The sequence below is a fragment of the Macaca nemestrina genome, chromosome 11 (assembly GCF_043159975.1).
Source record: "Macaca nemestrina isolate mMacNem1 chromosome 11, mMacNem.hap1, whole genome shotgun sequence".
NCBI classification, from domain to species: domain Eukaryota; kingdom Metazoa; phylum Chordata; class Mammalia; order Primates; family Cercopithecidae; genus Macaca; species Macaca nemestrina.
The window spans coordinates 138,869,873-138,883,469 of NC_092135.1; the positions used below are offsets into that span (position 1 = coordinate 138,869,873).

Genomic DNA, 13,597 nt, shown 5'->3' on the forward strand with positions numbered 1-13,597 from the left:
GCTGGGCGGGATTTGGCAGCATCCACTGTGAAAGCTGAGCTTGTGGCATTTCCAGAGTAGAGGGCCCGGGCGTGGGGGGTCAGGTCAGCTGGAGAAATGGCATTGCAGACGGAGGCCTGAGCCAAGAGCTGGGGACAGGACAGTCCCTCCAGCCCTCCTGGCCCTTTGGTGCTGATATCCTGACCTTCGCAGGCCTCTGGGTGCACGGGGGGTCACAGGGCCTGACCTCGGCCACGTTTAGCCTGAGAAGGCCTCAGCCACACCCTGACTCCCCTGTTGCCTTGGTTTCTCATGTAGACCATGAGTAGGAATGAGCCAGGAGTGTGGGCTCAGAGGCAGACAGAGTCCCACATCTACCAGCAGGGCCCTGTGACTGAGCGAGAGCAGTGCTTTCTGCCCCCAAAAAGGAGAAGAAAGCAGAGCAGGTGCCCTGGGGTTCACCCCTCCCTGCCCGTGCCGCCCTAGGCCCTCATGCTGGCTGGGGCTGGAAGCAGAGATGCAGAGAGCAGCAAAGGGAATACACACATTTGGGTCCTCCAGGCACAGTGTTGGCTACGGGGGAGGGAAGCGTGGGGGAGGGGGAGAGACAAAGAAACAGAAGAACAGGTTTGTCTCCAGAGGGTCAGGCACGCCTTTCACAGGCCAGGGTGGCCAGCAGTGGGTGAGTGGCCACAAGCAGGTGGTGAAGGTCTTCAGCTCCAGAACACGGGGGGCCGCTGTGACCCCAGCACCCACAGCCTGCCTATGGGGCTTCCAGGGGAGCCGTCTGTGGCCCACTTGCATCAGCATTGAACCCAAACCATGCGGTACCATCCAGGCCAAGGCCAGGAAACTTGCCCTTGTCCAGGGCCCCCGCCCGGCCTCCCACCCAGAGGCAGTTCTGCCCAGGAACACGGAGCAGGGACAGGGATTTGGCCCAGAGGGGCTCTGGGAGCCGTGTGGAGCTGCCACAGCCCAGACTGCAGCCAGCAAAGTGGTGGCCCCAGGAGAGACGATGTGATGACCTGCAAGGCCCCTGAGCCTGAGGCCCCACAACCCTGTCCAGGACAGGCTGGTGCAGGCACTCACTGTCGGTGATGTCGCCAAGACCCTGGGCGTACAGCAGGTCCCGCAGCCGGGTCACCTCATCCTTCAGCTCACGGATCAGCTTGTTGTTGGGGTCCTCATTGATGACAGCATTGCAGCGGATCTGCTTGGCCCGGTCAGCATACCTGGGTGGCAGAGGGGTCTGTGGGCTGTGCTCAGGACAGGTCCACACCTGGCAGGTCCCAAGGGTGCCCAGAGCTCTGCCTAAGACCCAGCCTTTCAGGCTCAGCAGCCAGGCCAGAGGTGGACCTGAGCCAGCACAGCCTGGCACAGAGTGAGAAATCGCCCCCATAGCAAGTCTCTGGGGAGGGCATTTGGGGCCACAGAGGCCAGAGGAGACTTATAGGGGAGGTCACCCAGTTACAGCTCACCCGCTTGGGGAAACTGAGGCCCAGGGGAGAAGGGACAGCGTGGTGTCCTCTCCCCCAGTGGTCCCAGGGTAGAGGGACAAAGTCCAACGGAAAAATGTGAGAACAGCTACGTGTACGTAGGCTTTTGTCCACACTGTGTATCGGCTGATGCATACGTCTACATTTCCAGCTAGTACATGAACCTCTATTGGGACACACGCCCTTTGTTTCTCTTAAGCACTGGTGGTGCACGGTCAAAAGAGAGGAGAGACCACTGACCCAAACAACCGAGCAGCCTCTAGCACGGCTAGGAGCCCAGGCTCCCCACCCCAGGTGCTCACTTGCCCATAAGACACACCTATGCCCCCTTTGCTATCTAAAAATCCCCAGTGGTTACCCCGGCCGGCAGGTGAGTGTAAACTGCTTCGCCTAGCAGGCACAGCTCTCCCAGTCCGGTGCCACAGGGCCCTGGGCTACCCGCAGCCCCAAAGCACACCCTCAAAGGCTCCATGGAGGGAATGGAACAGGGCCCATGCAGGCCCAGGAGCCCCAGAACAGTCCCTTCCAGCCTCACAGAGTCCAGGGTATACCCCTCACAAAGAGTCGTCCCTGCTCACTGACACTCTTAATTCAAGCATGGGAGGATCCATCCCCCAAGACCAGGGAGCAGGGAGCAGAGCTCCCCTGGAGAGTCCCAGGGAGCAGAGTGTCTCCCTGGAGAACTCACCTCAGCGTGCTGAGGGTCTCGTCGTAGTTGATGTCTGCAGGACTCAGGGCTGCCACCATAGCTGTCCTTGAGTTACCGCCTGTGGGAAGAAGACCAGGTTATGCCCAGAGGGGGATCTAGGCCCCAGTGCTATGACTGCTCCCCCCATCCCCCCACATTTACAGATGGGGAGGCTGAGGCCCAGAGAGGTAAACTGAGTCACAGGCTTATCCCCATGAACACAGACAACTGTAAGGACCTGGCCTTCCTTGGCTGCCCCTTCATCTCTGCACCAGGCACTGCTATTATTTCTCTTCTACTTGTGTTTTTCTCACATTTGGGGCCATTTTACAACAATCAGGCCTTCCTTTCCCCAAAGCAGAGAGGAAAAGTTGTGGAGGGTGTTAAAGTATTTACTCCAAAATAAATACCACTTATGTTCAATAATTTTTTCAAGCACTTCTATCATTTTCATTTGAAACACATTCCTCAGTATTCAACATCAGATTCCTGGCCCAGGTTAGTAGGATCCCAGCATCAGGTAATGCGTGGCCTGAGGAACAGACTGTGTTCTTTCTCTTCAGGGAATCCTGTCTAGGTGACCTCAGCAGTCAGAAAAGATCACCACTGACTCCACCCCAGCCCTCAGGACTGCTGCCTGGTGGTACTTCAAGTCTAGACAGATGATCTTGCCTGCTTGACCCCAGGAAACTGTGTATCCTTAGGGCCGTGTCCCCAGGGCATGGGTCCCTGATGAGTCCCTGTAGGCACTGAAGAGACAGTGTGAAGGGCTGGGCACATGACACACGGGCCCTAGGAAAGGTTCCATGGGAGGACTCCCCTGCCCCCGCCCTGGGGATGAACCTGGGTGTGCCTGGAGCAGGGGGCTCCTTCCCAGCCCACATCTCAGGTGAAGGAACACACTCTCCTCCTCTCTCAGCGGGGCCCATCCATCCGCAGGCCTGCTGCGATCTGCATTACTGGTCTGAGCTGGGGAGCAGCATGGCTAGTTGTGGGGTGCAGAGGTGGTCAGCCAGGGCTCTGCACACCTCAGCCATGCAGCTGAGGGAGGCCAGGGACCCCCAGTCATCTACGGTCACTAGGTCAGTACAAGACTCAGTTTGCCTCCCTGGGCATCAGCTGTAAATGCAGTTGGGGAAGACTCTGAGGCTATTCTGGGATGGACGGGAGCAGCGTCGGGTGCATTTCAATTCCCACCTCCCCATCTAACTCTCACTGCTCAGAACTCAAATGGGGAGGAGGAGGTTTATGGCAGCCCCTCAAAACCCAGCAAGCAGAGATCCCCTGTGACAGATGGGGAAACCAAGGCCCAGAGAAGGGTGAATACTTGGCCTGGGTATCACAGCCCACCTGACCCAGATCACTGACATAGGCAGGTGTGTGCTGTGCCGCCACCTGGGCCATCCTGGTTCCCACACTTGCTTCATTAGCCCACTGCTGGCCACTGCCCCAGGCCCTCCAGAAGGGCCATGAACTGACTGGACCCTCCAGGTTCACCTCCCAGTCTCAGCCAAGAAAGGGTGAGAGGCCTCCTGGCAACTGGGCACCCCCTCAGTGGGGAAGAAGGGCACAACCCAGGGTGGGATCAGAGCCCTGGGGACAGGCAGACCCACAAGTTCTCACCCAGGTTTTCCCGGAGGAGCCAGGTCAACACGGAATCTCGGTACGGAATGAAATCTGTCTTCTTCTTTTTCTTGTTCTGTGGGGGAGGAACATTCAAGGTCAAGTCCGAGCCCACTAGAGAGGAAGTGAAAGGGAGGGGCCAGTGCAGGCCCTGCCAAGTGGGTCCTCAAAGCTGGAGGCTGGGCAGGGGGCGGGACCCGCTCTGCTGGACACGTTCTCAGACTGCTCAGGCCTCTCCCTGCCCAGACCCCAGGGCACCACCCCAGAGGCCTCCTCTAGGCCACAGTCAGGGATTTGCTAGCACATCCTTCAGGTTCCTCCTTCGTCCATCCCTGCTGCCCCTGGGCCACCCAGCTGGACACCAGCCAGGAGTGCTGAGGTCACCAGCAAGTGTGTCCTCCCTTTACTCTGTCTGAAGGATCCATCTGAGCCCATGGCCCCTCCTCGAACACCATCAGCGACTCTTTCTGACCCAAGGGAAAAGGCCCCACAGCTAAATGTGGCCCTCCAGGCCTCTGTGGCCTCTGCCACACTTACCTCCCTGCCAGCTTAAATCTCCCCTTCACACAGAGTTCACCTGCCCTCTCCTCCATCAAACTCCCTATGGTCCTGCAGAGGCCAGCTCACAGGCCTTCCTCTAACAGCCTGTTCTCCCATCCCTCCCCTCAGAATGAAGCATTCTCCATGCTCTTGCTACTTCATTGGCTCTTTAAAATACGGACTCCATCCACATAATGGCTGCCAGGAATTGCTTCTGATGGACACTCTGACTGACTTAATGATCCCACTAATTGTGGGTTTCAGTGACTTCCAATGTCTACTGGTTCACGTATGCATTGGCTTACGAAGCATTTGCAGAGTGCCTGCTGGGCCGGCAGACAAGGTCTCTGGCCCTGGAGCCTGCACCCCAGGACATGCACATAGATGCCACCTCAAGGGCTGGGTGCACACACAGACATCATTGTTCTTGAAGACAACCCCAGGAGAAGCTCCACAGGGCACATAAAATTTGAAAGCTCTTGAGACTCCCTGTCAAAGAGGGTCCCGAATGCTGCACTGGCTTCTCCACGAGCAGGGTTTCAGGGTGTCCATCTTGCAGCTCAGCAGCACAACCGACTGCTTTCTTTTTTCTTTGGAAACTTGGTAGGGACTAACTCTACTCTATTTCTAGTTTTCTTTTGTTTTTGTTTTTGTTTTGAGATGGAGTCTCCCTCTGTCGCCAGGCTGGAGTACAGTGGCACAATCTCAGCTCACTGCAACCTCCACCTCCTGGGTTCAAGCAATTCTCCTGCCTCAGCCTCCTGAGTAGCTAGGATTACAGGCGCACGCCACCATGCCCGGCTAATTTTTGTATTTTTTTTTTAGTAGAGACAGGATTTCACCATGTTGGCCAGGACGGTCTCGATCTCTTGACCTCATGATCCGCCCACCTTGGGTTTCCAAAGTGCTGGGATTACAGGCGTGAGCCACCGCGCCCGGCCTCTAGTTTGGTTTCTGATTATTTAATTCCTGAGGGTGAATTCTCTGCCATGTGTCATATTCCTTGCTTCCACATAAATGTCCTCCAGTCATTCAGCCATTTCAGCAAGGAGCCCAGCAGCCCCCTGGGTTTCCTGCTCCCTCACCACTTCTCTGTCCAGTCGTGCTCCGCCATCTCCCAGGACCACCCTGTTCTCCCTTCTCGGTCCCCCAGCCTCCATCCACCATGTCAAGCCTGGAACGCTGACCTTCCATCCTGACTGGCGCACCAGGCCGCCCTGCTCCCGACCTATCCTTCGGGCAGCACGCAGGCCTGAGGACCCATCCTCGGCTAAAGCAGACGCTGTGAGCCCTGCTGAAAACCCACCCGCTGCTGCCCACTGAAGCTGGGCCAGGCAGCTCCTGACAGGCGGGAACGGCCTCCCATCCTCAGATCCGCCCGGCTCCTGCCGGCCTCGCCTCCCTGCCCCGGGCCCTGTTCCTCAACCAGTTCCTCGAAAACTCTCTCACTCGGCTAATTCAAGTGTCTCTGTCACTGTCCCTCGCAGGGTCCCTCGCACTTTTCCTCCCAGTCCCTCACACAGCCAGTCACGCACTTCCCACGCGGTGGTTCCACATCTCAGTCCCGCACCCTCAAGCACTCAGTCCCTCAAGGAGCTCCCGCCATTCCCCGCGCGGTTCCCACGCGGCTGCTTGCAGCTCGCCACACAGTGCCTCAGTTCCTCCCGCCTCCCCACGCAGCTCCTCCCGTTTCTCCAAACGGTTCTTCACGCAGCTCCTCCTGCTTCCCCCTTTATTCCTCCATTATGGAAAACGGCAGTCACTCGAACGCGGACTCCACCCATGCGATGGCTGCCGGTCACACCGTTCGTCATGTGTTCCCACAAGTTCCACACGCAATTCTGTCACAGTTCTCTGTGGAGTTCTTTGCACAGTTCCACCCGATCCTCACCTGGATCTCCACGCAGGGCCTCGTTACACACGCGTTCTTCACCATTCTCCACACGCAAATCCTCCCGTCCCTGACACTCTTGATCTCACAGTTCCTCACAGTTCCCCAGAAGTTTCTCACGTTCCTCAAACATTGCACAACACGGCTCCCCACGGGACGCCTCCCACAATCCTCCGTTTCTCCGAGTTCCCCACAGGGGCTCGCAGCTCCCGCACAGCGTTCCACACACAGAGACAGGCTTCTCAGTGTCCCACGGTCCTCACAGCATCCACGCAGCTCCCCGAAAACCCCTTCAGCTCTGCCCCAGTCCCCACCCAGCGCCCCACCCCATTCCACACACTTCCTTCGGGGTCACACAGCGCCACGCAGCGCCCAGCAGTTCCCGAGTTTCCCATCCAGCTCCCCACACTCCCGGACAACCCCTCGCACAGGTCTCTACGGCTTTCCTCACAGTTCTGCACCCAGTTCCACACACGGTTCCTCACCGTTCCCTACCACTTCTCAAACAGCTCCCCCCGCCATTCCTCATACAGTTCCTCACACGGTTCCTCACACAACCCTTCACGCCATCCCTAATGCGACTCCACGCACACTTTCCACACAGTTCCTCAGGCCATTCTCACTGTTCACCCCGTTCCCACACATGCCATTCCACATGGCTCCTCACGGTTCCCCCACAGCGCTTCACTGTTCCCACCCAGTTCCTCACAGTTCCACACAGTTCTTCACAGTTCCACACTTAGTCCCTCACAGTTTCTCACAGTCCCACCAGTTCCATACTGAGTTCCACACTCAGTTCCTCACAGTTCTTCACAGTTCTACACTCAGCTCCTCACAGTTCCACACTCACTTCCACACTCAGTTCCTCACAGTTCTTCACAGTTCTACACTCAGCTCCTCACAGTTCCACACAGTTCCACACTCAATTCCTCACAGTTCTTCACAGTTCTACACTCAGTTCCTCACAGTTCTTCACAGTTCTACACTCAGTTCCTCACAGTTCCACACTCAGTTCCTCACAGTTCCACACTCACTTCCACACTCAGTTCCTCACAGTTCCACACTCAGTTCCTCACAGTTCCACATTCACTTCCACACTCAGTTCCTCACAGTTCCACACTCAGTTCCTCACAGTTCCACACAGTTCCATACTGAGTTCCACACTCAGTTCCTCACAGTTCTACACTCAGTTCCACACAGTTCCACACAGTTCCTCACAGTTCCACACTCAGTACCACACTCAGTTCCTCACAGTTCCACACTCAGTTCCACACAGTTCCACACTCAGTACCACACTCAGTTCCTCACAGTTCCACACTCAGTTCCACACAGTTCCACACTCAGTACCACACTCAGTTCCTCACAGTTCCACACTCAGTTCCACACAGTTCCACACTCAGTACCACACTCAGTTCCTCACAGTTCTACACTCAGTTCCTCACAGTTCCACACTCAGTTCCTCACAGTTCCACACTCAGTACCACACTCAGTTCCTCACAGTTCCACACTCAGTTCCACACAGTTCCACACTCAGTACCACACTCAGTTCCTCACAGTTCTACACTCAGTTCCTCACAGTTCCACACTCAGTTCCTCTCAGTTCCACACTCAGTCCCTCACAGTTCCACACTCAGTTCCTCACAGTTCCACACAGTTCCACACTCAGTCCCTCACAGTTCCACACTGAGTTCTACACAGTTCCACACTCAGTTCCTCGCAGTTCCACACTCAGTTCTTCAGTTCCACACTTAGTCCCTCATAGTTCCACATAGTTCCACATTCAGTTCCTCACAGTTCCACACTGAGTTCCACACAGTTCCACATTCAGTTCCACACAGTTCCTCATAGTTCCACAGTCAGTTCCTCACAGTTGCTCACAGTTCCACACCCAGTTCCTCGCAGTTGCTCACAGTTCCACCCTCAGTTCCACACTCAGTTACTCACAGTTCCACACTTAGTCTCTCACAGTTTCTCACAGTTCTACACAGTTCCCACCCAGTTCCTCCCACTTCCACACAGTTCCTCACAGTTCCACACTCAGTTCCTCACAGTTCTACACAGTTCCACATTCAGTTCCTCACAGTTCCACACAGTTCCACACAGTTCCTCACAGTTCCACACTCAGTTCCTCACAGTTCCACACAGTTACACACAGTTCCTCACAGTTCCACACTCAGTTCCTCACAGTTCCACTCAGTTCCTCACAGTTCCACACTTAGTCCCTCACAGTTTCTCACAGTTCCACACAGTTCCACACTCAGTTCCTCACAGTTCCACACTCAGTTCCTCACAGTTCCACACTCAATTCCTCACAGTTCCACACTCAATTCCTCACAGTTCCACACTCAATTCCTCACAGTTCCTCACAGTTCCACATGGTTCCTCACAGTTCCACACAGTCCCACACAGTTCCTCACAGTTCCACACTCCATTCCTCACAGTTTCATGCAGTTCCTCACAGTTCCTCACAGTTCCACACAGTTCCTCACAGTTCCTCACAGTTTCACACTTAGTTCCTTACAGTTCCACACAGTTCCTCATAGTTCCTTACAGTTCCCACAAAGTTCCTCACAGTTCCTGCACTTCTCCACACCGGCTCACACACTTCCTCACACGGTTCTGTGGCTCCTCACGTGGCCACATGCACTGCCTCCCAGTTCTTCAGTTTCCCACACGGCTCTGCACACAGGCTGCCACATTTCCCCTTAGGCCTCCCCATGCCCCACAGTGCTTCTGTTTTTCACACAGCTCTCCACAGCATTCCACACAGGTCCACACAGCCCCGTTTCACCCACTTTCATAGTTTCGCACAGTTCTGCACACAGTTTCTCAAGTGGGTCCTCTCACAATACCTCAGACGGGGGCTCGCGCGGCTCCTCTCAGGCCCTGGCAAGTTCCTCCGTGTTCCCGCACACTTCCCCCCCGTTTCCTCCACATTTCCACAGATCCCCCAAATCCCTGACGTAGCGTTCACGTGGTTCCCCATGCCTTTCCCAGCAGCCGCCTACCTGGCTCCGCGCAGTTTCTCACAGCTCACCACTGCTCCCCGAGCAGCCACATGGCTCCTCAGCGTTCCCTCACGCAATTCCCACGCGGCCCCACACCACTCCACACACCTCTGCTCCCATTTTCACAGGTCCTCAGAGTACACGCATCTCCAGCTCCACGGAGCCCTGACGTGGGTACCCACATGAGCGTACACTTCCCCCAAGCGGTTTCCCCAAACGCTTCCCACCTGGTTCCCTGCCTTCCCTACACGATCACATTCAGCTTCTCACAAATCCTCCCACAGTTCCCCACGCAATTCCTCACACGGTTCCTCACATACTTTCCCACAGAGCTTCTCCCATAGCTCCACAGACAGCTCTGCACGGTTCCCTCACGTGATTCCACATAGCTCCCCACCCTGTGGCACACACTTCCTCTCCCGGTGCCACGCACAGCTCCTCATGTTCCCACGCAGCTCTGCTCAGGCCCCCAGAGTTTCTCAAGTTCCCCCCATGGTTCCTGAGGCATTTCTTCCTCTGGTCCTCACACAGGTTCTTCCGGCTTCTGACATAGTTGGCCACACAGTTCTCTGCAGGCTCCCCACACAGCTCCCCACACAGCTCCCCACACACAGATCCACACACACAGCTACACACACACAGTTCCCCACACATAGCTCCACAAACAGCTCCCCACACAGCTCCCCACACACAGATCCACACACACAGCTCCCCACACAGCTCCCCACACACAACTCCACACACACAGCTCCACACACAGTTCCCCACACACAGCTGCACACACACAACTCCACACACAGTTCCCCACACAGCTCCCCAAACAGTTGTACACACACAGCTCCACACACACAGTTCCACATGCACAGCTCCACACACAGCTCTACACACAGTTCCACATACACAGCTCCACACACAGTTCCTATGGTTCCCCACACAGCTCCCCACACACGGATCCACACACACAGCTACACACACACAGTTCCCCACACACAGCTCCACAAACAGCTCCACACACACAGCTCCACACACACAGCTCCACACACAGTTCCCCACACAAAACTCCACACACAGTTCCCCTCACAGCCCCCCAAACAGTTCTACACACACAGCTCCACACACACAGTTCCACACGCAGTTCTACACACAGTTCCACACACACAGCTCCACACACAGCTCCACACACACAGCTCCCCACACAGCTCCCCACACAGCGCCTCACACAGTTCCACACACACAGTTCCACATACACAGCTCCCCACACAGCTCCACACACAGCTCCACACACACAGCTCCACACAAACAGCTCCACACACACAGCTCCACACACAGTTCCACACACACAGTTCCTCATACACAGCTCCACAGTTCCACACACACAGCTCCCCACACACACCTCCAGACACACAGTTCCACACACAGCTCTCCACACACAGCTCCACACACACAACTCCACACACACAGCTCCACACACACAGTTCCACACACAGTTCCACACACACAGCTCCACACACACTGTTCCACACACAGTTCCACACACAACTCCACAAGCAGTTCCACACAGTTCCTCACAGTCCCACACAATCTGCACAGCGGATCGTTCTCTCCTCCCTCCCCACGCTGCTCCACGCCACTCCACGCCATTCCCTCACAGTTCCACACGGTTATCACAGCTTCTCACAGTTCACTCCACTCCACACGCAATTCCCCACACAGGTTCTCAGTCTCACACAGTCCCACGCAGTGTCTCATGCCGTTTCCCACACGCTTCCTCTCCCGTTCCCACACAGTTCCTCACGCAGTTCCCCATACGGCCCTCAGTTCCTCACCTGGCTCCCACTCGGGTCCCCCACACCATTCTCCACAGTTCCCCACTCAGTTCCCACACCTTCTCACAGTTCTTCATACAGCCTCACATGTGTTCTTAGTCTCTTGGAACTCCTCACACAGGCCCACACAGCTCTTCACAATTCACACAGTTCTCTGTCCCCAGGGAGCCACTGCCAAGTTCCCAGTGCGTTTCCCAGTGAGCACGTCGCGACTCCTCACAGTGGCGCCCGCTAACCCTGTCTCACACATTCCCACGCTGGCTCACTCCGTTCCTGCCCGGTCCCTCGAACGGTTTCACGGCTGCCCACGCGGTTCCTCACACAGTCCCCAGCCTCGCCCCAGGCAGCTTCACACATGGCACCCTCCGTGGCACCGCCCACTCCACACATGCTCGTCTCCCCGCCCTGGCCCCGTCACACCTATGGCTGCTCGGAGTCTAGCACGCCTGTCACCCTCTTCCTCTCATGGCTCCCCAGCCCCCTCCATGCCCGAGGGGCTCCTCCGCGCCCCTCTCAGCTCATCCCAGGGCCCCCACGCCCCCCAGGCCACCCTTTCCCACCTCAGCGTCTCCCAGCAGTCTCTGTCCCAGGCCCTGCCATGAGGCCACCCCAGACGCCCTGTGTCCACGCAGACAAGGCACCTCATGGGGCCTCCCACACTTGTTTTCTTCCTTCCCGGGATCCACCCCCATGTCGCCCATCTCCCAGCGCACTCACTGCCCACCCCGCCCCTCACCACAGGGCGCCAATGCAGACGCCACCACCAGCCTCCAGCCCCCGCCCCAGGGCTGAAGGAAGCCACTTACCTTGTTGGGTCCGGAGTCCTGAAAAGGAAGAGACAGAGAGAGGCTGAGGCCAGGAGCGAGGCTGGCGCAGGCTGTGGGGGCGGAAGAGCAGGTGGCCCAGCTCCCTTGCCCCGGCCGTGACTCAGGCTCTACCGCCCCGTGGTCTCCTTGACAGCAGCTCCCCCGGGGCAGGATCCCCCCAGGGCTGCCCTTCCCTAGCCCAGGCCATTGGTGGTGCTGGGGGACAGGGCTGCCTGCTGCACGGGGCCAACCGTGGCTACAGCCCCAATTTACAGGCGGGGAAACTGAGGGTCCCGGGAGAAACCAGGGCCACTACCCCTTCTCCAGCATGTGATACTCTGGCCATCTCTGGGCTCTCCCTTGAACCCAGCCACCTCCCGGACACATGGCCTGGAAATGGGTGACAGGGGCAGGATAGGGTCCCCGAAGACCCCCGGGGTCTGGCTGCAGAAGCCGGGCTGGGCCACTCACCATTTCAGCCAGGGCAGAGATGACCTTGCCCAGGGTGGTCAGCGACTTGTTGATGTTGGCGCCCTCCTGTGGGCAGAAAAGACAGTGGGGTTGGGACACCGGGGACCCCTGGGGACTCCTGCTCTGGAGGGACGCCTTGCGTGGACCTGTACGGTGTGGAGTGGAGGCCACCACCGCAGCTGCTGCTCCCTGGGGCCACAGAGACATGGGGTGCCCTGGCAGAAAGCCAGTTGGAGCCTCTGGCCGGGAGCACGTCTCCCAGTGTTGCCCTCAGTGCCATGAAAACCCTGAGACCATCCCGTGTCCCCCTGAAACGCTTCCGGGGCCCCTGCCCAAACATCAGGTGCTGAGGTCAGCGGGGATCGAGGAAACACACTCCTTCCTGACCCTGGCACTGCTTTCCCAGGGGTGCCCCGGCCTCTGGCGCAAAATCCTCGGGGCCCGAAACAGACCACCGTCCCGCCAAGCCCCTGACCTGTGTGCCCAGCGCTGGTGCCCCAGGCACAACCCTCAGTTGCTGGCAGCCCAAGACCCCAGCCTATGCCCACCCTCCCTGAGCGGGCTCATCCTCAGGGTGGCCCAGGCCCCCGGGACCCCAACAGAGCCCTCCTGCCGCCCACCCTGTAGCAGGCCAGGTGTGGACACGGGACCCACTGCAGTCCCTGCATGGCGGCATGGTCCCTACCTTGAGGCGTGTGCCCTTGGCTCCCGTGGAGTCGGCCCGCTCGCTCCCAGCCAGGTCCACCAGGCTGATTTTGCTCACCTGAAACAGCAGACGCGTCACATGCACGAGAGGCCGCAAGATGCACGGGGGCGTCCCAGGACCCCTGGGCAAGATCTCCATGGCTGCTGAAGGAGCCCCAGCCAAGCGTCCCCTCCACAAGGCGCCACCCCTCCCCAGGCCCAGCAGTCCTGACCCCACAGTTTCCACCTGCACCTCCGTCCCAGCTCTCCCCACGCCCTGCCCGAATGAGTGCACAGCCACCTCCCCAGGGGAGCATGGGCGCTGCCACCACACGCCAGGCGCTTTTCACACAAGGGCGCACTCTCTCCCCACGGCACCCATGAGGTGCGACTGTCACTGTCCTCACTTCCACAGATGGTGCTCAGTGTCCGTGGTGGGATTGGAACCCAGCTCCAGGAGGCCCTGGCCCTGCTCAGCCACCTCACGGGCCATGGCTGCACCTAGCGAAGTGGGCACCAGCCAGGCTCCCGACAGGGGCACCTGCAGCCTGGGGTGGGAGGCCCTGCACCGAGAGGCCCGGCCCC

At 57.9% G+C, this 13,597-nt stretch overlaps 1 protein-coding gene across 30 annotated transcripts in view; it reads right to left on the minus strand.

Moving 5' to 3' along the window:
• Nucleotides 1–13,597, minus strand: part of LOC105473779 (kinesin family member 1A) — a 108,744-nt gene that overhangs the window by 57,696 nt on the left and 37,451 nt on the right. For 18 of the 30 annotated variants that reach the window (XM_011727784.2, XM_011727797.3, XM_071073743.1 and 15 more), the window contains 7 exons: nucleotides 13,014–13,091; nucleotides 12,329–12,394; nucleotides 11,858–11,875; nucleotides 3,787–3,862; nucleotides 2,164–2,242; nucleotides 1,069–1,211; nucleotides 526–552 (listed from right to left, as the gene is read on the minus strand). In XM_011727784.2, coding sequence (XP_011726086.1) covers nucleotides 526–552; nucleotides 1,069–1,211; nucleotides 2,164–2,242; nucleotides 3,787–3,862; nucleotides 11,858–11,875; nucleotides 12,329–12,394; nucleotides 13,014–13,091 — 487 coding nt within the window. Of the gene's footprint in view, nucleotides 1–525; nucleotides 553–1,068; nucleotides 1,212–2,163; nucleotides 2,243–3,786; nucleotides 3,863–6,217; nucleotides 6,502–11,857; nucleotides 11,876–12,328; nucleotides 12,395–13,013; nucleotides 13,092–13,597 lie in introns of those variants that run through there. The other 12 variants (XM_011727799.3, XM_011727798.3, XM_071073745.1 and 9 more) reach the window with 2 other exon arrangements.